Source organism: Brugia malayi (assembly GCF_000002995.4).
Source record: "Brugia malayi strain FR3 genome assembly, contig: Bm_v4_ChrX_scaffold_001, whole genome shotgun sequence".
Lineage (NCBI taxonomy): Eukaryota > Metazoa > Nematoda > Chromadorea > Rhabditida > Onchocercidae > Brugia > Brugia malayi.
Window position 1 is genome coordinate 4,606,845 of NW_025062479.1, and position 25,233 is coordinate 4,632,077.

The 25,233-nt window shown below is 32.4% G+C and overlaps 2 protein-coding genes across 3 annotated transcripts; one reads left to right on the plus strand and one right to left on the minus strand.

Annotated features, from left to right (window-relative positions):
• Nucleotides 1-7,282: 7,282 nt before the first annotated feature.
• Nucleotides 7,283-11,766, plus strand: Bm6104 (Uncharacterized protein; the record flags this gene model as incomplete). The annotated part of the gene is made up of 12 exons (XM_043073633.1): nucleotides 7,283-7,337; nucleotides 7,473-7,640; nucleotides 8,787-8,886; nucleotides 8,989-9,100; nucleotides 9,316-9,487; nucleotides 9,553-9,640; nucleotides 9,859-10,051; nucleotides 10,357-10,476; nucleotides 10,602-10,696; nucleotides 10,966-11,071; nucleotides 11,217-11,429; nucleotides 11,539-11,766. The coding sequence occupies 12 exons, from the start codon at nucleotides 7,283-7,285 to the stop codon at nucleotides 11,764-11,766; spliced, it is 1,650 nt and encodes a 549-aa protein (XP_042929567.1).
• A 1,888-nt stretch (nucleotides 11,767-13,654) lies between these two features.
• On the minus strand, nucleotides 13,655-24,953 carry Bma-egl-13 (Uncharacterized protein; the record flags this gene model as incomplete). Of its 2 annotated transcripts, XM_001899377.2 has the most annotated exons (11): nucleotides 13,655-14,036; nucleotides 14,221-14,326; nucleotides 14,427-14,642; nucleotides 14,885-15,024; nucleotides 15,684-15,882; nucleotides 16,289-16,442; nucleotides 17,265-17,390; nucleotides 18,460-18,619; nucleotides 20,880-20,992; nucleotides 21,087-21,287; nucleotides 24,924-24,953. In XM_001899377.2, 11 exons carry the CDS (start codon nucleotides 24,951-24,953, stop codon nucleotides 13,655-13,657), a joined length of 1,827 nt encoding a protein of 608 aa, XP_001899412.2. The 2 variants fall into 2 exon arrangements, with proteins under 2 accessions (XP_001899412.2, XP_042929568.1); XM_043073634.1 differs by lacking the exon at nucleotides 24,924-24,953 and having other exon boundaries at nucleotides 14,427-14,615.
• Nucleotides 24,954-25,233: the final 280 nt, after the last annotated feature.

Sequence of the window (25,233 nt, forward strand, 5' to 3'; positions counted from 1 at the left end):
ATCGCGACATTAGCGCAGTACTTCAGTTTTGCCTGCCTGCCATTCTTGGCTGCTATCCCTCTTTTGCACATCATTCCCTCCTTTCTGTCTCCTCTTCCTATTCATCACTCATCCCATCACTTTCTACTCTCATTCACTATGTTAATATGCAAATCAAATCTTTCTGAAATTGCATTTCAAATAAAAAAATCACTTGTCAATTCAATATTAGTAGAAGAGCAAGTGCCATCGTCACGATAACTGCGCTTATCTTCTTTTTCTTTTTTTATAAACCGTATATAAAACATTTCAATCTTAAATCTCAGTTTTATTATATTTTTCTTTAGAAATATTTCTGAAACACAAACTTCTGCACTGGATCGATATTGTTTGTCTGTTTGCGTTTATAGATCCCGTGACGAACCCGTTTTTATTAGAAATATTCCCATTCGATATGTCAGTAATAGCTAATTTTTAGTTCCTAACTTATCATTAGAAATTACAACAAAAGCAAATCTGAGGAAAAAGATTTCAGTGATTATATCAGATTCAATTACTACCTATAACTCTTTTTGTTTCTTTTTTCTCAGTAATTCTCATTAATTGCATTGCTTATGGTTTTCTGATTTTAAATAATTAATATATTTTCATTGCAAGAAATAAGGCAATTTAAACGGCCAGAAGAATCTCATATAAAAATAAAATGTTTGCCCTAATCCGTCTCATCTACCCTCTTGTTCAAATTATGCATTTGAAGTTATCCGTTTTTTAGTATTACTGTGTCTAAAATAATTTAACTGATGGTAAAATTTAGAGTGCAGGATAAGGTTATTACATTTTCACCTTATTTTTCTTAAACAATTTCTTTCACTTTTTAATTGTTCGAAATTCTTGACCAAAGTCATAGATTTCTTAGTATGTCCATGTAGAGTGATGCAGCATTCTTATCATTTTTAGAACATGTATCACCGAAAATCTACATTCCCTATTTTCAAATTTATTCACTTTTCGATTTTCCGACAGTGACGAGAATGACTCCTAGAACACTTTTTATTCATATATTTCAGGTGATTCTTAAGCTGTAGTTATCTCGTACTTCGTTCTGCAAACAATGATCATATACAGTGATTAGGCCAATATTAAAATTGGTCAGTATTTATGATGCATTAAGATTTCATTTCCGAATAGATTTGATTAGACGCAAGAAATTGCAAGCTAAAATCCCGTGGGGAATTTTCTCTTATGCTTTTGTGTGAACTAGTCTAGCACTGCCAACAATAACTCAACCATACGATTTACTCTTTTGGTTGATATTCAGTGAACTGAATGATTTCACCGATAATCTTTTGTTTCCTTCCTGAAAATTGCAAAGTTCTTTTCAGTACTTAAAGTGATTGCAATAGAAAGCAGAAAGAATTTAGAATATTTCTGTTTGAAAGTGAGTGATGCAACATGGCGGTACAGCAAAATTATAATAATAATGTTGATGATGACAATGATGATAGTAAGATGATGGAATGTAAGTGCCGACGACCAGATGAATATCAGAAACTTAATGCCTAAAGATTGAAACAATTTCTAAACTTTTACTCGAAGCATCTAATAAGTTGAATAGACGCTATAATCGCTTCGTTTCTTGCGTCGTTCTTTTCTGTTATTCTTCGCATTAATTCTTTTTGTCAAATAACTTTTTTTTTTCGAGTTAAAACGTTTTAAAACTCGAGAACAAAGCATTCAATAAATATGCCATACAATTAATACTTAAGATGATTATAAACAAGAATTATATGGCTAATAATAATTACGATTATGATCTGAACTTCTGTTGATTTTTTGATGGAATTGTAACAGATGGGGAAATCGATGGTAATGAAATATGCCATCAACTGAGCTGCTTTGGGAAGAAAGAAATTGAGGTGACCTGTTTTATCTTTGATTGTTACCGAGTTACCTACTATCCCAAAATGATTTATAATGTCAAAGCAGCCATCATTTTGCTTTTTTTTTTTAAATTAAAAACGACTACATTTTTAATCCGTAATGAAGAAATCATAAAAATTAAAACTTCAGTTTTTAATTCGAAATGAAATTCAGTTAACTTTTTTCCCCAATACATCATGGAGCAACAGTTGCATGAACAAATCCATCCATAATAACAGCTGTTTTGTATTGAAATAGGACAAGAACTAATAGAATAGATGGGACATCCCTTGAAATTGGCGTCACTTTGCGTCCCTCAGCATTTCTCAATATTGTTTCCTCTAAAACCTGTCCTTTCTTCCTTCAAACTTATCTCTGCCTTCATCTGATCTTCTATTTTTATTCCAGGAAGGTTACACTATTCCTATTGCAGTCCACATTTTATATGCTTTTTCCGTTGTTTCTCTCACCTGTATCAGCCTATTTAACCATACATTATGCAAATTATTGCTGATTATTTCTGTTCCTACTGCTGATGATAATAGATCAGACTCTGCTTATAACTAACTAACATTACTCTTTCGGTGTCACACCAACCCTTAAAACATGAACCGCCCTTATTTCACTTCAATTTAAAAGTTCAAAAGGGTAAAGTCCGTACCTTTTCCCTTTTCCTCTCCCAATGGAGAAAGCAATATGAATTCTGTTAATTATCGTTTCATGTAAAATACTTTCACTGTCTTTCCTCTCTCATTCCACCTCTTCTCATCCTCTCCTTAAACTTTTAAATTCTTCTGCAACAATTGATAAGAAACAACAGATTTGGATACGAATTGCTCGGGCTTCAAAATTTTGAAAGTGACCTTGCTTCAGAAGACAACTGTCATCAAACGATATTGCTTGTGTATGTCAGTATGTCTGTCTGTACATATCTGTTGTTTCTTATCTAATTGTTGTTCGTTGCCAAACATTCCTTAAACAGCGTACGTAAGATTGGCAGTCATGCATAAACTGCGATCACCGTCGTTATTACTTCTGGTTGGGTGTCACTGAGAAACATTCCGTTAAAAGTGCACTGCTAATAAGAAGTTACTGTTGATACTTGCTGTTAATATTATCGCTCAGAGCTGTCACCGATTTCTTTACAACCACCACTTCATACAAACCACTTTCGTTAACGGTCGCCCATTCTTGTCATTTTATGTCTAATCTTTTTTTTTTTCTTTTTTTAAATTTCATCATTTAGAGAGAATGAAGCTAGTAAATATTAATAATATCAGCGCTAAAAATGAAATTAACATTAAATGAAGAAATTTGTGTTGAAGGAACCCATACAAGTGCAGTATTTGAACCACATAAATTCTCTATTAATTGATTGAATTTCAATGCTTCTGCCCTTGTGATTGCATACACATCTTTCACTGCCACATATGGAAACTGATTTTGAGCACCTTGTTCAGGTTTTTCATTTTTTGCTATATTTTCTCAGAAAAATATTTTTGTAGAACGAGGATAAGGTGAAACAGTAAGTTGATGGTGAAGGACTGAAAAACCGGATAATCTTAGTTTTCTGAGCATGTGTGAATTGCTTGCATTTTGTGACTGAGAACAATTTTCTAGGTCAAAATAATCTGGTTGTTTTGTTAATGATGTTAGAAATAATGCAAACAAGATATTTCGATTTTCTGCTCTATCCTTCTTAACATTTTCACGGGATTTATTTTCACTAGAAAAAGAATTGGTTCCGAGTTAAAGGCTTTTACCTCTTATTACTATCAAAGAAGAACTGGATTATCCGGAAAACAACTTACAAAAGTTTGCACAATTTAACTTATCAACTGAAGGTTGAGATTAGAAAAACTCTACAACTTAAAGAAGAAATTCGGACAAGGTCATAGCTTTGTGCTTATTTTTAATTATTTTGATAATCGATTACTGGAAATCACTCCAAATAAATTGTCTTCGACTACAAATTAAAATTTTCAAAAGTATATAGGATATCACTGCTTTGCGGGAATGTATGCAAATCTTACTGAAAATTTAACTATGATTTGCCGGATTTAATCATGAGAAATAGTTATTGGTTATACGGAATATGTTTTATCTACTTTACTTAGTATTTTGATAATTAAAATCTGAACACTATATTCTAATATGTAGTATATCCCAAGTTTGGTCAACTGGATTTTGAGAATTAATTTTTTTTTTTGCTTTAGCAATTAAGAAAATGAAGAATCGCAACTTTTATAAATTCTTACGTTTCTGATTTCAGGGTTAAATGGAAATTAATCTAGATAAAAATGGTATTATCACTTTTGACTCTTAATTTATGATTAGAATATCCATTGCAATACCCTTAAATATTTCATATATTATTACATAGAAGCGGAAGATCGATCGATAAACTTTTGCTTCCTTAAGATAAGAAAATTTTTTTAGAAACGTCCAAGTTCTTGCAGCATTTTTGAGGTAGTTCCGTTTCCGATAATCTATTTGTGTGTTGTATGCTTTTTATTTATATAACGTTTACTTAGTTATATGCTTCCAGTTCAACTTGTCTAAAACCGATTCTCACGTTACACATTTAAGCGAAGTTGCAATGATTTTTATGGAAGCTTTTCAATTTAATCAAAATATTTGCATTAGTCGGTGTGATGCTGCAAATTTTAAAATATTTGATCAATTAATTTTTGATTTGCTGAACTCAATTGAAACGAACTTTTAAACAGTTTTGTTATAATTGTCATAACTAACCAATTTATTTTTTTTCTTCTTTTAGATCTAATTTCTATGTCATAGATTAAAAAAGAAGTTTCAACAAAATCGAGGTTTAGGACTTAATGTTGAATGGTGAAATTATTTCGATGTAATACCGGAAGTCAAATTTACATAAAGCAATTTATCATTTCATGGATGTATTGTGACAAATCATGCTTGTCTAATTAATATCTTGCCTGAATAGATATTCCTTTCATCCATGCATTTTGTGCTTAGCTCAACTGAAAATTTATTTTGCTGATTGAAAAAGCGAATTATATTAAAAATTACATATTAATTTAGGTTAATTGCGAGGAGAAGTTTAAGATGAATTAGTCTTTCCCAAGAAAATCATAGATGGAAAGAGAAATAAGAGAAGGAATAAATGAGTGTTGTTTTATCGTTTCGCAATGCAAGAATGAATGCACAAACAATATCATAGTTAATCTATGCCAGTTCATCGTTTTTATAATAATGATCGATTCAATATCATCTGATCATAATGTTAATTAGTCAGGACATTAACAAATGCGTAAAAGTTTATTTTCTCTTTAATCCTTAGTAAGAGAGCAGTGTAAAAATCCAAAAATTTATTTGCGAAATGTCCAGAGGACATAGTGCAGAATAAACAAAATGTAAGACAATTTTAATAGTGAGGACTAGATAAGGTTAGGAATGACAATTCGGATATATTAGGATTATGTATTGTTGTCGTTTGTCATGCTTTCTATGGCCATCAAGGCCAACTTCATGTAATGTATTGTTTTTATCAGGGCAGACTTTTTTTTTTAATGTGATTTGGTTTTAATTTTTCCTTCAAAAAGAGTGCATTTTTAAAAACTACGAAATTTTTAAAAAATTCAAAATCAAGAAAGTGCTGATGGCAAAAGTTCCTAAGATTGCAAACATTATTAAATTTCGACCATCTTCAGGATTTCTTAATATCGCAACGAACCCTTTCAGCTGGAATGTAATTTTATTAATTGCTTGAATTAATTTCTCTCAACTTATATGAGACAAATCCAATGTGTAGCAATTAACTTTTATTTGTTTTTAGATGATCATGTAATCATATTTTCTTCTTTTAACTAAATAATCAGTTGCATTGTTTTGTCTTTCTAAAAAGGAAAAAATGGCTGTAGTTTTAAAAAGATTACAACAATTAAAATTTTCTGAATATTATCTTTTCTCTGTTTCATCAATACGTTTTTTATATACCAACACTCCAAAAGCATTAAATTACAATTTTCTGTTACATAAGCATTATCTGCATTAGTATCTAAAATTTTCACCTTATCAGCAGCTAAGATTTTCACTTTCAAATTCAAACCTTCGACGCTTACTGCTGAATACGATACAATTGGGATACAGATCTAGCGAAATTATTTCCTTTCGCAAGACTCCTGAAAATGAATTTCAGTACTTTTGCAGTGCATAGTTTTTCTTCGAGGAATCTTTAATGAGATTAAACTAGTTATTATGAAAAGTGACCCTTGAATCGGAAGCAGTAGTGACAGCAGGAATTAGATATGGTAACAACAGTTGTTATTTGTCGCACTTCAAGATATGGATAGTAAAACTATTGAACTGGTATGAGACTGATACGGTTCAATAACCCTATTGTTTATCAAAGAATATGTCTCATCGAAACAGATGAAGGAATGAACGTTGTTTGAATTAAGAACAACAGATGTATCAATTTTATCCATTATTCAGATTTTACCTTTTCAGTTATTTTATTTGGCATGCCATATGGGGCGTAATGCATATAGAAAAATGGATATTTGAAAAATTAATTCACTTTATATAAAAGGAAAATTTTGAAAAATATTTCAGCGCTAAAATGTTTGATGAAATAGAAATTTTATACTGTGATTTTTTTTTCCTTTTTTTAAAATAATTTGAAAATTTTTTGTCGCTTTCAAATAAATTCACTTTAATTTCTTTTTTTTTTTTCGGTTCACTAATTGTGCAATTCTTACTAATTCTTATATTAAAGCATACTTATTGTTCAAAGATCGGAATCACAGATCGTTCGCACACAGAAAAAAAAAAAACTTATGGAAAAGAAACGTACTTCCACCACCTGGTTGATGTGACCACTTAATAACTTCATGATTTATGCTGTCCTATATTATTTTTTTCTTTTAAAACAAAATTTTCTTAATTCTAGTAATAGTTCTATGATAAATAATGACTATTAATGTTTTTGCTTAATAATGAAGATGAATAATAATTCAACTAGCTAATTTATGATGAAATTAATAATTTCGCGTTAAACTGAAAAAAAAAGAAATTAAAGTTGCTGGTTTGATGATGTCTTCAAAAATTTTTTCTTTCTATAAAATAAATGTCAGAATAAATCTTACTGCTAAAAATAAGTTCATGGAAGACCTTCTTGCACAATTACTGTCTTCCGATGTGCGTTTGACCTTCCCTCATGTTCTTTCCATGTTTTCTTTCATATCACAGCAAATGTCATCCAGTCATTCACTTCATCGTCAATACATGCAGATCGTATTTCTCGTCCTCTTTTTTCCCTCCGTCTTCCATCTCTAAAAGAGGGAAAAACAATTTGTCTCCAGCTAATTTTATTTATTAATTTACTTTCATTTCAGAACTAAACATGATACCAAGTTTTCGCTCTCATTTATTTGCTTGGCTCCTAACAATTTTATCAGGTATTTCAAGCATTTTGTAATTCTTTTAAAAGTTATAAGATACCCCTAACTGCTTTTTTATTTAATAAAAAATGAAAAAATTAGCTTTAGAAATATCATCAGTTGAGGACGCTTGCAAAAACGAGTTCATTTCAGGTGCGGGTGCTGATTCCAACTTAACAATAAATTCCTACGATCCTGAATATGGGGTATATATTGGTGAATTACCTGATCCATCAGATGCAGATATTGAAGGACGAGTTTATATCGTAAATGAAACAACTTTGCAAATCATAAACTTTACTTATAATGGAAAAGCACCAGGTGAGCTGAATTTTAATGTATACTTTAAATTTGCTATCATTTTACAACTCTATCACCAATCAAAAAGCGCCTTTTTAGAATTTATGCAATATTCGAATTTAAAATGAACCGTTTCTTACCATCCTAAGGAGCTAAAAAGTTTTGAGTTTTATTTTGGGATTTGAGTTCTCTTAGATTTACAAAGCGATCAATTTTGCATAAAACATATATATATATATATATATATATATATATATATATATTGCACTTAATCCCTTAGTTTTTATGCAAAGAATAATGTCGGTTTTGCATTTATTATTTAGTTATTATTCTCGATCAAATATTTACTGTCGATATGCTCAATTAAAAAAAGAAAGTGAGAAATGACCTATTATCTTTAATCTATTTCCATTCTTTATCACACAATATAGTAAACACGATTAATAAGATACAATATATCTTCATAAAAATCCCTTTTTCCTCCTTTGCTTCTTCAAGTTTGGCTTGGATGAAGTGCGGCGACAAGTGAGAGATCGAAAAGCTTGTAGGATTTTATCGGTTAAGAGCATTAAACACCTCTAATCTACTTTATGTTCATGACTTTACCTTAATGCCTAATTTTTTACCTTCTGTTATCCTCTTTTTTGATCTCTCATTTCCTTGTCTAAATTATTCTCACTCAAATGACATTTTCACAATCGCAGTTACTACTAAGACTTGAAACAGATGAGATGATAGAAGTTGTGAATTAGTTTCGTCTGATGGGGATAATTAAATTTGCAATTTTCCTTGTGACAAGCATGTGTTTTTTTTTTTGTAATGCAATCAATAATCAGTTTAAATATTTTGCGAAATTATCATCAAAACTCTACCTAAATGATTTAGTAGTATCAAAAATAACGGAGCGGTTTTTTAACAGATTCTGAAGTTGCACTTGCTAAATCTTAGTGATCAGCGGCTTTAATATTAACTGCTAGTCTTTCGGCATCTATAATATATAAAAAAATGCATCCATTCATTTCCACTTCCATTTACTCATTCATTTCTGTATCTGCTTTTCGAGGAAGAATATTTATTGGGGATTTTACAATTAAAATTATTAAGGATTTTAAAACAAAGATATACCAAATATGGGTTTCATATAATCCTGGTTGTTAATAATTTCAGACTTATACTTTTGGCTGGATCGAAATAACGCACCATCTATTGACGGTCTTAAGATCCCAACATTTGAATTTGGGCATGTTTATTTTTATAATCTAAATTTGTCAAAATATGAATCCAGCAAAATGATTTTGTTTTCATTTAAAAATTGGAAAATTTGAACAAATCACCTTTTTTATTCGGAATGGAAATTACTTTGTTATAGAATTGCTCCAATTGGCTCGTACAAGAATGCAGAACGAGTTGTGTTGGTTTTACCCGGACTTCACAAAATTAGCTCATTCAAAAGTTTCTCTCTATTTTGTTTTAAATTCGAGGTAATTGGTTTATAAGCAAATTAGTTTCAGGGAAATTTTTCAGTCCAGAAATTCAGAAAATAAGATGAGGGTAACTGGTATATTTTGCGAAAGAAAATCACTTTTAAGGAGAAAGTGCAAAAAGTGGAATATAAAACTGAGAAAGTGCAAAAAGTGGAATATAAAACTTGCGATAGTGATTATTTTTGCTCTGGAAGACCTTCCATAAATTTTAGCATAACTTCGGTACAATTCCAATTCCGGACACTGTGATCATTCCGAAACCACAATTTCTAGCTACCGAATTGCGTGGAAGCCGATATAGTGTTGGTTCAGGGCCTATTCTGATAATTGACAGAAGGACAATTAAGATTTTCGGATTCACATTTGATGGTGATAAAGCACCAGGTCAGACTTTCAGTCAAATTTTACCAGTTCAAGTGATCTTAATCTAAACGTTAATTCGCTTCTAGATGGCTACTTTTTTGTTGGTCGAGGACCAAATGTTGCACATGATTCTGGAGTCAAAGTATTGATACGTGGAAGAGATACTGTGGGAATGTAAGTATATGTATGATAATTTTACTGATAAAGTAAATTTTGTTTATCGTTTCACGTCAATAATGCTATTTTAGTTGCAGTATTTAAAGTTTTGGTATTTGAGGTAAATTAAATTATTTCTCTCTTTTATGATCCGTCATTCATCAAAAAAATATGGATATAATGACATTTTCAGATTCCAGTAAGGTTCACGACTAATTGGTTGTTCACATTTTCAGGATAACCGCAATGAACGAGCGATATCGCGGTGGACGAGACATAATCATAGATTTACCTGCGGAATATGACATTAATCATATCGATTGGTTGTCTGTTTACTGCTATAAATTTCGTGTTGATTTCGGACATGTGTCTATTATGAATATATCACAACGAATACCTCCCTATGTACCACCACAGAAACGATTTTCCGTAATGATTTTTAGTAGAAATCATGTTTACATAACTTCTTGTACTGAAATTACTTATCAATAAACCATGGAATTTTTTGGTTTTTTTTTTAATTTAAAAAATCAAAACAAGATGGAGAAATAAATTCGCACATATCTAGAAATGCGTATAGGACTCGAGCATTGAATTACAAATCCTCTATCCATTCTTCCCACAGAATTGAAGTGTTTCTAATAACATTATTTGTGTTTCTGTTACCAATATCCTAAAGTACCTTAGTAATTTTCAGAGCAGCTCTTCAAGTTACTGTACTCATCATTTTTCAGTTCGATGATATAGAGCTTTCTAAAATTGTCGGTTGGCCATTAATTTCGCTGCTGGGAACAGATGATCGTTTAAATTTCACATTTCAGTTGGGCCCTCCAGGTGGTCGACGAGGTTATCAGGTAGTTGTTTTTTTTGCTTCACTGATAAAAGATGTAAATTGTATAATGTTCGATTAAACAATTACTGAAATTTTGATATTATGGATAAGATTTTAAAGAAGAACCGGCTTCAATCTCTGTTACAGTTTATGACACACGCTAGACCAGCAAAGTATGTGTGGTATGTGAATGGCTATTTGGCTGATATTTATTTGAAACGTGGCGTCACATATACATTCAAGTAAATTTTGAAGAATTTTGCAGGTCTTTTGACTATAAATATGAGAAGGTATTTAAGGATCTTTTAAAAAGATTTCGTTCTTTCTGCATGTGATATCTTCGGTGGGAAATAATTTAAATATGTCGGTCGAACGGCAGGTAATTGCGGTAAGAAGAAAAAGTTGTATCAAATACGATATGAATTGTTTTGAATCCAACTTTTCCATATGGTCCGCTTTTAAATTAACGATGGTCTTTCATGCCAGCACTGGTGATGATGGACGTTTTTAGTGTCGAGGGTGGTAATGATAAATCCACAAGCGATTTCTACAATCCACTGTATATATCAGATGATCCATTTGGTGGATACGCTAAATTATCCAATGATGAACGAAAAGTACGAGAACATTCCTTAGTTTACGGAAAAATTAAGCGAGTCTTCACTTTTATTTTTTTTGTGTTTGAATTTGTTTTTGAATTCAAATTTTATAATCCACCTAATTTTCATCTATTTTGAAAATAGTTATTTGTATTGCATGCAGCAAGTGAAAATAGTGGCTGGACACAACCCAAATGAGACTGCTGGTCACCTGTGTTTGTGGTCTCACGATGGTGGAGATGATGAAGATGCTGATAAATTCAATAGTTTCACTGAGTATCGGCATTCACTTAAATTAAAATGTACTGAAACATCCAAAACTGCAACTTTTCATTTCACTCCAACAGCTGAAACACCCGATACTCTCTATTATCAGGTAAATTAAGAATATATTCATTCAATTTATCTTCAACTTTTCTGTGAAGTCTTTCTATCGCATGTTAAAACTCATTGGTTTTAAATATTCAAGGGAAGAACTGTTACAGAGTTATTCAACATATAATATGGGCTGGAAGATCCATGTTGTCGATGATTTACCGAAAGATATAGCAGATTTTGTGGAAGAACCATATCAGTATGATATCTGGTTACAACAGCATAATTTGTTAAATGCTAGAGAGGGATCGTTATCTGCATCAGCATCATATTACCACGTTCTTCCATCAATACTACGTTTCGTGATATGCACTGCTTCTGCTTTTATGTTACAGTGAAGCGATATTTGGTGCTAAGCAACTGATCTCTTAAAACTTTTTTAGGTAAAACCACGTTCCATTTCAAGTTTCATCTATTGCCTCTATTGTTCAGTTCCAAATCGTTTCCAGATCTCGTTGATAGCCAAGCCTTAACTTGAACTTGAAAACCAATACTTTTTTCCAATCGTCATATTTGACACAACATTTAGATGTTATCAATGCTTTTTCTAAATGTAAATGAAAATGAGCTCCGGAATTAAAGGAAAAGTTGAATGATATGCATAAGCAATATTGAGTTTGAAATATGCACAGCCAAACACATTATTTAATATGAAGATGATGGAAGTACTGCAGAAACTTTATTATTTACCTATAATAATAATAATCGTCGTATCAGTAGTACTCCATAAAACCAGACATTTTTAAATTGTCTACTTGTGCTCCAAGTCGGCATTTTGAATCTCGAGATTTGTCTTTTTTTTTTTTTTTTGTGACAGGTTACATACCATACAAATTATTTATCTAGGGAATTTTTATTACCTGAAGTGATTTTACAAATTTCTAGTGACGCAGATTTAACTGGAAACTTATTTGAAAGAATCAGTATAAAAAATCAAGTTCTCCTTACACTACGAACATTTTTCAGTCCATTCCTTTGAATTAGCTTGATTCCACTTAAAATTCAACGGATTGACAAGCATCTTGAACTTTCCCTACCGATGTTGTCATTGGACTTCGGCCTTCTCATGTTTCACAACATATGTGCTAAAGAGTTTCTATATTTTAATATCTTGAAGCACTAGTAAACACAATTATTACATTGGACAGTTATGTGTTAACACTTCGAATATTGTGAATTCATAGACTATCTTGTGTTGGACTATAAATTTATCCGACCCACATGTTAAAAGTTGCATTGTTCTCGCTGTCATTTATAACATGCAATAAGCGCAGAAGCCAGGAATTTTAATTCTTAACCGTTACTGCCTAAAATGATGCTAACTTGGAGTTAATTCATTCTCCAAAATCTTTTTCTGATATAATTAAACATATGCGACCCAAATTCCCTACAAGGGGAAAAGTACAAGGACGGAGTGAAGATGACCAGAACTACAAATTATACTTCATTTTTAATTAAAATATACAGTTAGAAAGACCAGGTGAAAATATGACGAATGTCTAAGTCAATTTCTAACAAAAAGTTCGTTGGTTAATATGAGAATAAAACAAAAATGGAGCACACGCCAGTATGAGACATCAAAGTCTAAGGGAAAACCGAAAATGATGATCACAACGGAGAAATGATGAAATGCTTATATGATATGGAGTGTAGAGCCAAGTGACACATAAAAACCATGATATTGATATAAATAATGAAGTTAGAAGAAAAACATTTTGCTTCAAACGACGGCTTCTCCATCGCCGTACACTTGAAACACATGACAAACGGGAACTTTAGTGACGATTGTTTTGGAATAGAATAACACACAATTTATGTACAGTACAATAATTAACAAATTACATTTCTTATCAAACCTCACTCTTCTTGTATTCAGTATTTGATACGTATTATCTGCCTGACTTTTAATTTATTGGAAGCGTCAATAAACATTCATTTACCACAAATCTCTTCCTATTAAAACAAACCATATTCTCAGGGTTAGAATCCTACGAGAAATTCTTCAAGCATTAAAGGTTGTATTGTTCGCTTATTTTCGACCAACTTTTAAACTATTTCATAATCCTATCCCCTTAACGAGAAGTTGAATAAAAACTCATACTTCTTACAAACTTCAAACATCTTGGAGAAAAACAAATAGTGTGGTGGATCAGTAAGTGAACTGAAATCAGTTACAGACTTGAAAATGAAACAGTGCCAGATACAGATGGACATGATGACACAGCGCTATTCAGCAGTTTGCAACATATGGCAATGATGATGATGGGCCAGATCAGTGAATACTGTGGCGCCACTGAGACTGGCAAAATCGACAGATGAGAATGATCGGGGACGTGTGGTAGTTCCACTATTATTTTCGGGAAGTATTACTGCTGTTGATGTTGTTAAAGTTAATGGATTACTATTAACTGTTAAGGATTGACTGGAGCCAGATATAGGACTCACAGCCGTCCCACACTGATCAACATCACTACTCCATTCACTAGTACCAGATGTGCAGCCAGTGGTGCTAGGTAGATTTGTCGCCGTTTTGCTCCTCATTAAATTCTTGTATTCATTAATACGCACTTTCCTGCCATCAACCACACATGTTCGTTTTGGCCTAGGCCTAAAAATGATGCAAATCAGTATAAATCCCAAAAAATGTATTTCCCGGGCCCCAGAATTCCATTTCTTTTTTTTTGATATTAACTAAAATCTAACATGATATCTTGTAAAATTGTTTACGTTTTGAACCTTTCCATAAAAATCTAATCAAATAGTTAAAAATTTTTCCAGAAAAATAATGATACCTATAACGATAATCCGGATGTTGTTCCATATGCAACTTGCTCAACCGGGATTGTTCTTCGTAATATGGCTGCTTCTCTATATTAGACATTGCTTTCCATCTCGACCCTGCATTTCCAAAATCAAATATATTTAACCGGCACAAAAAAGGAACTATTACAATATATTTAAATTTCTCATTACTGCGATTAAAAATTTCAAACCTAACCAAGGATTTTCGAAATATTACTGTTGTGCATATCTGGGCAAGCCTTCAAGATTTTTCTTCGCTCATCACGTGCCCAGACCATGAAGGCATTCATCGGGCGTTTAATATGATTCGGTGATTTGGCAGGAATTCGAGCTGGAATACTCTCTGACGTCACTACGCCTCCAGGTGTGCTTTCGCCCGATGAACCTGGTGAATGACTAGAGAAAGCTGATGCTAAAAGACGAAAAAAGTAAATACTCCTCAACAGCTGATTTTAATGTAAAATTGATTGATTTTAATTTTTCTTTAATCTCTTTTTAATTTTCAAGAAACATTTAAAATATCAATTCACAAAATTACTTCATTGCTTCAGTTTCAGCAAACTGATTTGATGCTAAGGTAATGCAACATATCAGCAACTCAGACTATATATAAATCACTCTACATTCCAAATTCACTGTTGAAAATTCGCTTACTTTCAGAGGCAAAAGAATGTGAGATCGAAGAGCAAGGCAGCCGGTTAAGAATCTGCTGCTCAGGTGGTGAACTTGGCTTTTTTGAATTGGTGTTACTGCTAAATGGTGCTACTTTACGCGCTTTGGAATGATCTATGGGACTGAAAAAATATGTCATATTTCATTTGAAATATATGGAATAATATAAAGAAAATATGAGGTTATATAGCTCCAAAGTATATAATATTTAGTTTTCATAAATAAAAGAATCAAATTACAATAATGATAGACCTATCAAAAAGCGCCGTAATATTCTAGCCGATGCAACTCACAGGATAATTAATAATAATAAAGGTATTCCTGGAAATTTCAGTCCCAATTTTTTGGCATCGATCATTATCTAAACGCTAAATCTAAACTCTAAACGACTGATTATATTATGAGATTTCGTTTCGAAGTTCGACACACATTTTATATTCCACTGAACCACTCGCTAGACATGTAATTAGACAAAAAGTTTTTCCTTTCACCTAAATGAGAATGAGGTCAAAAAGATAAAAACTTTACGACAAAATGATAAACGATCTATAGCTAAATATTTGACGAATTTCTCCACTTTCGTTCCTTCGTTCTGATATTAAAGGCTAAGAACATAACTATTTCATCGTTTTAAACTTCTGGCCACAATGAAATAATTATGTTTTTAGCACGTCACATTCAAAACTCGATCACTTGGACTTTACAAACATGAATTAGGCGTGGACTTTCATCTTTAAACTTGGAGATCTATGGATAAATAATGCTATTGGAATATGCAAACCTTTTCAACTTAACTTTGCTCAAATTCAGCGGCGTTTCACAACCATTCCGATCAGCACAATCATTCCCTGTTGTTCCCAAATGGTTGCTTACATTATTCATTCGATTACTGACACTTTGGGAAAGCATTGTTGTCGCCGTTAGAACACCACAATCGTTTCCAAGTGCCGTTCCATTCAGAAATTGCCCATATGTTGTTGCTGAACGATATTATTCAAATTAGACTGATCAATCTGAATAGCTTTCTGCACTTAGCGCACTTTCATAAAGTGAGTTTATTGAAACCGCAATATTAAATAAATTATTATGTATAAATTTGTGACTGAAATTCCGAACTGAAATAATTTTAAAGCGACAAATTTTAATGAAGCATCGCAACAATCCGAAAACCTTAAACTTCAATTGTGCCTAGTCGTGTGGTTTATCAAACTACTTTTCTTTTTTTTTTTTTTTGCTACTTTTTTTTACCGTTATGGTTTTTGCAACTCACTACAATCACTTCCTATACTACAGCACCGCAGACTATCGTTAAGCTGACAAAGATAAACAAATTTCTGATAACATCAATGTAGAAAGCTTTTTTAAGCTTTGAATAAAAAATGGTACCAGAAGGAAGCATGCAACTCAGTCGTACAGCACTGGAATGTTGTGCAGCATGAAGAGCGGATGCCATTGCAAGCAAGCGTTGCTGATTTTGTTGCTGTTGGATAAGGTATTGTTGTCTAAGCATCAATTCATCTAAATTCCCAGTCGACATTTTCTGCAAACAATAGAATGAAAAGTAAGCTAACTTAGCCATATCACCTTGTGCAAAATTTACTATTAATTTCATCAAAATTTCTATCCGAAAACAGTTATGTAATGATTCATTATAAATTGCTGTTTCCACTGTATCATATAGATTATTCATTCCTTTCAGGAATCTTTCGGAATCCTCGGGGAATTTCATCTTTCATTCATGATTGACATAAATTCCTTAATTTTATAAGATAATAGCAACCTTTCTCGTCCAAAATTATTTAAATCTATGAGGAAAATATGCCTGAATGTAAGACACCAACAACGAAAGTAAAAAAAGTGATTCAGGAGAGAACTGAAGCGGTCGAATGCGTGTAAATTTATCAAGTACACATATGTTACAGGTAAAAAGTAATTTAATAGCAGTCGGTGTCCATCAATAAGATTCAAGTGAGGTTACAGGTACCAGCAGAAGGATTAAGTTCTTCAGCTTGGACGTTTTCCTTTCCTCTGTCCGGCTTGACCTACACTAAATCTTTCTGGAAGCGCTTTACAACCATTTCCAGTGACAACCATCCAAGCAAATGCTAAATGCCCCACCACTGCCATACGTCCTTTTTGTCATTCACGTACGTGTCGTATATGTGTGTGTAGTGTGTCATAGATTTAAATCTATTGTGCTCCATTAATTTACTTATGCAAATTTCAACAAAAAAAAAACCGTGATACGTCTGAAGCGTTATCTTACAACTCACGAGTAACCAGCAAGGATGATCGTAGATAGTCCAAAAAACGAACCTACGAAAGCATCCCCAAAAACGCTTTAGAAAATAAGAAATACTACCTGAAAGCAGTTTTGTTCCTTAACTTCCGTAACCAATTCATCTGTATCCTTGAGACTCGTGTCCTCGATATCTTCTTTACTGATATGTATTTCACCACAACTTAAACGTTCTTTAACAGCTTTCAACTAAAATTTCAAAAATCTCATGAAATCTAAAAACTTGCCGAGTAGTGAAATTCATGTAATAAATGACTCCAGTTTCTAATTTTCAATGAAACTGTCCTTCCACTAGCTCATGTTATTAAAACTCAATTATATAGTATGAACGACAATGGCAATTTATTGGATAGATGGATAATAAAACTTTCGTCATCTCCAAGTTCTGGTTCAGGTAAGGATCTACGCACTAACATCTCAAAAACCTGTCCGAAAGCATCGGACTTCAAACTACACATTAATAACAATAATGATATTCTGGTCTTTCCTAATTTTTTTCCATTCTAAGCTCTTAAGTCTCCTTTATAGTTTGAGACTCTTTTTACTTATAATCACTGGAAATAGGCCAGTGCAGTAATAAAACGTGTGGCAAGAATCATCCAATAAACTGTGTAAATGCTAAAATGAGTGTATCAATATTCCTAAACTTTTTTCCGCTTTTCCAAATGAATAATTGGCAACGAATAGTATTCAAGGTCAAGAAAAGAGCTAGAATAGGGATGTTGTTACGACTTTCTAGCATGAGATATTTAAACAAAAATAATAGAAAACTATGTTGTTTGGTTTGCTAATGTAGTCTGCCCAGACAACTATAACCATCAAAATGCATTTTTTTATATCAGTACAAAAGGAGTCATTTTGGTATTGCCTTTTTTTAATTTTCAATATAAATTGATTACCATTTTGTTGCAAGACAAAAGAAATTTTTTTTTGCTACAAAACGTTGCAAAATTTACAAAAGGCTGTAAAAAAAAATACAATTCATCCAATCTTTCCAAAACAAAAGAAACTTTTTTTTGGAACAAAGTTCTCACCATTCAATCTATTTTCTCTTACTTCTTTAAAAAAAAGATGTGATGCACTAAAAATCTAGGAATGGTGGTTTTGGGATAACTAATTTCTTATTAGTCAGATTTGATCAACAGAACGACTGAACAGAATGACTTGATGGTTATCATTAATCGCCTTCCAGGAGAGTCGTTACTTTCATTAAGCAAATAGCTACCAAGCAATAAATTTTAGATGAAAAGATTCCGACCTGTCGGATAAGATCTTGTACGAGATCGAGTTTGCCATCGTACGTATCGATACTGTTAAGAACCTCACGCAATGCGTTACCATCAATTAGTACACGACATCCGTGTTCCGTTTGTGCTAAGATGTCCGGGATATCCGTCACTCCGGTTGAACCTGACGTGCTGCAAAACAGTGACCTGATGATAAGAAATAAGGACTGAAAATATTCCTGCTGAAAGAATGTGTTCTCTGGAAAAAATTTCCAGCATTACCACTCCTTAACTCCTGAAGATTATTGAAAACTGAGTATCATCCAAATGTAATGCATGATAACTGCATAAAGCATGCTTGTTGTACTATTTGCCTAAACTTCAAATGAAACCAAAGACCAAAGGAATGAATAAAGATTGCAATAAAAAAGAAAATGAAGTGATCAGATTGACGTCATGTTACGATTCCATATAGATGAATGTTATATCGTTATTTTTTAATTCTTTTAAGTGATTTAATGAAATAGAAAAAAAAAAATCAACATTGAAGTGGGTTTACTTGTTTTTTTTTCATCCTTTTTACTCCTGCTCTGCCTTCATACTCCTGGGTAATGCAGCTGCGCACTTTACTATCGTGCCGCCTGGTCAAAATGTTTCTGTGACTAGAGGTATTGAGCAGTTAGCGCTGCCATTAAGTTGCTTAAATTTTAATATTACGAAAAAGCTCACTCTAAAGTTTAAATTACCTTTATTATAACGGTTAAGTGGAGAAGGATACCACACAAAGAAAGTTCAAAATGATATCAAAAATCACGCATCACACAATGAAAAGCAAGTCATTAGCAAGTTTAGTTTTAATTCCAGCCATAATTGGTTTTCTTTTGTCGAAGCTTAGAAATGATAAAACTCGGGCTGACCACCAATGACAAACGGTCGCATTATTTGCCATTCACTATTATCAATAAAGACGACTCTTAGAATAATCTCGTGTCCACAATAAAAAATACAAAATTCAGGTAGTAGAATAATACTAGCTAATCACAGTAACAAAACATAGGATTTCATTAATCTCATATCGTGTGGTATATCGTTATCGGTGATATATTTTATGACAACTCAGCAAATACTATCGAGCGGTACTATGATTTTAAAAACTTGACGAAATCAGGTGTGAAAACGAAACCTACTCCAGTGCTAACAAAAAAGTAATGTTCTTAAAAACAAAACAAAAAAAAGTCTTTAAAACATTTATGGCTCATTGATTAAGCCGATAATGGAACCACCTCCTTCATCTTTCCTAACCAATTTCAGTATGTAAACTTCTAAGTTACGTGAGGAATAAAATTTCTATTTAAATGAGGAAAACTGCATCATCTCAGCATCAGCGACATCTAATAAACTAGATAAGAATTCCGCATAATAGAACATCAATCGCCACTACGTTCCCTTCATATATCACTGGACCTTCCCTTGTCATTGGCGCATCTTTCCAAAAGATCAGATCAAAAGCAAATGTTACATTTTTCCAAGAAGGCATGAATGAGAAATATCCTCAATGCAAAATTTTAAATAACTATTATACACATAAGTGAGATAACGACAGGAACAAATATACCGAAAAAGTTGCATATCTTCTTCAAAAAGATGTAACTTGGAAATTTACTGCAATCAAAATTCTCCATCATTTAAGGATCGCCAAACGGTATGATCAGAAGAAGACATGACATGCACGTAACTATTTTCACATTCTCAATTCCCTGAATAAAACTAATAATCTCAAGCAGTCAGTAAATGACTGAATGAGTGAATTTGGTGTTTTAATATGCGTTAAATCAGAAAAAATGATGCCAAAGTAACACATATCACCATCCACATTCCAGGCTTTTAAATGCAAATTTGCCTGATTTTAATTATTAAACCATACAAATGAAGTCTCATTGTGAAACATGAAACAACAGAAACCTTTGTCCCTTTTTATTCTTAAATACTAATGCTGAAATATAATCTAGGGCATCCAGCATACTAAATCTTTCGAATCGAACTCTTCTCACTGCTCATAAGAAAAGACATGATGTGGGTGAGTTTGGGAATGAAGTAAACTTACTGAATCTAAAACTCCAAACTACCACTTTTACAATGAGAATAATTTATTTTGACTTATAAAATAAATACTGCTCACAAAATTTTATATCAAAGAAATTCAACAAGTCAAGGAACCTTAATGTTCATAATCGATTAGGAAATGCTGTTAACACTGATTTCTTAATTAATTAATAGACCGGATGTCGAGATCGTCTGATCGTCTGTCTACATTAACATAAGCTTGAGAATTTGTTTGGAGAAGCAAATGTGACAGAGAAACAAAACAATTTGATTATAATAAACACATCTTATTACTTGAAGATTAAATTAGTGAGAATACTGAACCGACATAATGATCAGCAATACAAACCTGGTGTGCTCAGAAATGCTTGATGTATCGCTCTTCAACGAATCAACTTGCCCTCGAGGCGATGAAGCAGAGGTGAATTCCCTCATAGTAGGATGCTTAGTGATTTCTTCTTGCTGAAAGTTTGACAAATTACTTCTCTTATCTCGACCTGAAAATTTACAAAACCTGGCACTTAAAATTCAAAATGAGTTTGGAATGCACGATTACCTTAACAATATCGTCCAAAATAAGCTCCTCTGTGGATATGTTCATTGGTTTAGTTGGTTCTGCTATCAGAAGAGTACCCTTAACCGTTTGAACACCATTAGTTGATGAAGTGCATGGAATCGATTCTACAGTTGCTACTGGATAAAACGTTTCTACAGTCTCCAAAAGTCTCGTTGGCATCGCCTTACGACGACCAGACATCTTGCAAAAAAGTTTTTAAAATAAAAAATTGAAGTCCTTATTTTTCTGAGGCGAACTTTTCACATTTGGAAAAATTGAAACTTCCTATTTATTATACACATTCCAAATCTGAAGATGTTTGGCAGTAACGCTTTTAATAAACATTTACATAAATTTAATGATAAGAAAGCGACGCTACTAAGTTATGTAGTACTGTAGCACTGGAACTTGAACTTAAATTTTAAACTCATTATATCATTCAGAACAAGAACTTTTTCACATAGCGATTAACAGCAACAGAAATATTATATATGTAGAATAAACACTCGAATAATTTCAAATTCTGTAGGAAGGAAAGGTTCGAAAAGAAGCGACATAATGAAAAGCATGAATTAATGGTATAGAATGAATTAAATATAAACAATCTATAATTCATTTTTTCATTTATTTTTGTAAACTAAACTTGTATCAGAAGAAAAATTCAGGAAGTAACGGTTATCCAGAAGTTCGCTACAGTAATGTAAAGCTGTGAATAATCGCAATTTTCACCCGAGAGAAAAAAAAAAAAACTAAAAAGAGAAAAGTAACACCTTCAACAAAAGACGTTATTTACTCGCTGGACAAGATTACAAGTGACTAAGAGAACGGAATCAAAATGTGCTAAGAAAATAGTAATGACGACTGAAGAAAAAAAAAAAAAAAAAAACGAGTGGCGGTCATAAAGAACTGAAAGATAGGAAAGTTTTTCCTGCAGAATAAAAAAAGTTTATATAAATCAAGTTAATAGCCAATAATTGCTTGCTGATCCAGGGAAATTACGAGCGGAACTGGAAGCTAGACTGACTAACTAGATCAACCGATGTGTGATAAATGGATGTTAACCAAGTCGAAGGCCTTCTCTAAACAAAAAAAAAGGAAGTTAGAGGGATAAAGTAGAGATAAAATTGGTTGAAGATGAGAAGATAAGACTGAACAAGGAAAAAGCATTAAGCTAATGGCAATTGAGCACTTGTTACCGGATGTTGAGGTGACACGCGATGGATTCATCTAAAAAGATACCGGGGAAACACCGTACACCTGCATAAGTAGTCATCCATTTTATTTATAACTTCATCAGCTATTCCTCTCTCGGGAAACATATTATCATTACAGCCTATTCCATGCATATAACATAACCACCCTGTCTCCGATTTCCAAGGTTCATATAGACGTGTAGAGCGCTCAGCAGTTTACGTCTTTACTGGAAATTACCTTCTTTCGTTCTCCTCTCACTTTCACATATTCTCCCTGACTGCACAATCAACAATCTTGATGTCACGCGATAATTTTAATAAATGAATCATTTATGGCAACTAGCGACAAAATTAAGCCAACTTTTATAATTTATATTTGTTAAAAAACCAATAACAAATTCTAACTTCGCATGCTTTTAAAATTGCATGATTCATTACTATTCAATCCCGGAGGAACCAATCCCTAAACTACTAAAGGATGAAAACGAGAGCCAGGTCTCATGCAAATTTTGATTTTGTACCCCTAGATCGGCAAATTTTTAAATTCTTTGAAAAGCAAATCTAATAAGCGAAAATAAATAGTTTTAAATATTCTGTTAAAGAGCTGAAATGAAGTGCAACGCAAGCACAGAAGTTTGCAAGGAAAACTAAAAAATGGCAATACACTTCAGGTAAAAAAAAAAAAAGGAATTACAGGAATCGATTCGAAACAACAATAGTATAAAAATTATTGATGAGTGTAAGTTGGAGTTATCACAGAAGTGAAGAATATCTAGCAAGACATTATTCAGATTTTGCGTGTTCATTAATGAAACGTTATCATAATGCATATTTGAACTCGTCTTTTCCTTTTCAGTTCTCTACGCTCTTTGCATTAATAAGTGGGAAGTAAAGAAAGAGAACTGAACATAACTACGACAATTTGAGGCAACTTTTCGAATATCAATTGACCGTCTATATGCAGCTATAGATAACAACAGCAAAGAATGGTTCGATGTACCCTAGGCTATATCAATTACCTTCAACTAAAAAGGTCTTATCTCTTCTCCTCTGTGATGTATGTATGAAATCATACTTATTTTTCTGTAAAGTCGGAATAAGGAATGTTTGAACTAAAAGATGATTTATCATTTGTGCCGGATTATAATCAGTTTTTTGAAACCAGTGAAGTTCTGAAATGTATAAAAAGGGCTTCTGAAGTTATTAATATTGTTCAATATGCATATTTTAGGACGAAACAAATTCTGGACGCTACATAAAAAGCAAAATGATCAGCGCCATAGACTATTGTTCATTTCCTTCCACTAATATAATGAATATCCAAATACCTAACTATTCCAATACTCCTATACCATCAAACAAAAAAAAAAAAAAACTTTATGGATAACCAAGCAATCATTACTTATTCCTTATTCCGGTTATTTAGAAGTGAATTCTCACATATACCAAAAAGACACTGAAAACTAAAAAATTTATGGATCAAACATTTGCATAATTCTGTGCTTATTTTACAGCACAAGCGATGTTTGCATAAAACCAAACATTAGTAGCATCATAGGGGGAAAATCTTCATTTCACTCGGTATTTTTGTAAAACAACCTGAATTATAAAAGGCTAGAATAAAACAAAGCGTAATTTAAGCAAGTTCCCGTTTGTATGATGGCCATCTTTACTAAGTGCAATATGGACCGCATCATGCATGTGTAAATAATCTGTATTTGTATCATTATCAAAACCGTCTCTGTATTGGAGTGGAATAAACAGTTGAATAGAATAAAGCGGTGCTATCCATTACCGCGTTAATCCTGTTCACTGTTTCCATGCAAAAACTCTTTTGACAGCGGTACCGATGTTTTGACATGGAAATATATTCTATCCTTATTTTATTTTAGCTCTATCAATTTATATTTTATGCTGTTCGTATTAACTACTGAGAAATCTCCCTTCTCCATTAAAGGACACATCTACAATAACGATTACTTGCCATTGAAAAGTTGAACTTCTCTTGAGTGCACAAAATATCCTGATTCGCTATAACAGTTCGCTTTATGCCAACAAAGAAAACCTAACACAATTGGTTCATGTCAAAGCATGCACAATTTATAATCGGGATCATTAAGCAAAATAAAAAAATAAAAAAACGCTACGTTTTGATTAGCGGAAGTCTGCCGCAAACTTTTTTCAATTCATGTAGCTGTGCATTGACAATACTTGATATTACTTTAGGTTAAAAAGCCTTTAACGCGAACCAATGACAGCATTCTTATTTCTCTAAGTTCAATTGTCTTATCAACTCCATCAATTGTTGATTAAAAAATTGGAGAAAATGGCAAACCTTGATAAGTGGAAAAAAAAAGTAAAACGTACTCAACTAAGAAAAAAAAAATCGCAGCTGTTTCGCTAAGGATGGTACGAGAAAAAAATAAGTTTCATAAAAGAACGAATTTATTATTCAATAATTGTGTGGAAAGTATAAATTTTCACATTTAAGATTAAAGTGACATGATATAACCCTAAATTTTTCAAATTAACAGATGTATTGAGGAAATTTTCAACCACTGGTAAAAATTATGATCTACTTTTGATTCAAAAACAATCATTCAATTTCCTAAATTTTTGAATAGGCTCGAATGGGAAAAACTACCTTATAAAGAAGGCCTCTCGGTCCAGCCATTTGGCTACTGCTACGTATTTCTAAAGTTGGGAGACTTTGTTGTATAACCTCTCGAAAACTGAAAATTAGCTCTTAACGACCAGCATATGTTTTCAAAAACTTATAAGATTAAAAGTGATGGGAATACAAGTATAAATAATATTTCAAATATTTTCTCCTTCTAATTCCAGTTAAATTTAACATTAAATACAGAATAGACGTAAAAAAGGAAATTAAAATACCTGTGTTTTAATTTCCTTTTTTGTGTTTTGTAGATTTAGTGAGCAGTCACAAGTATCTT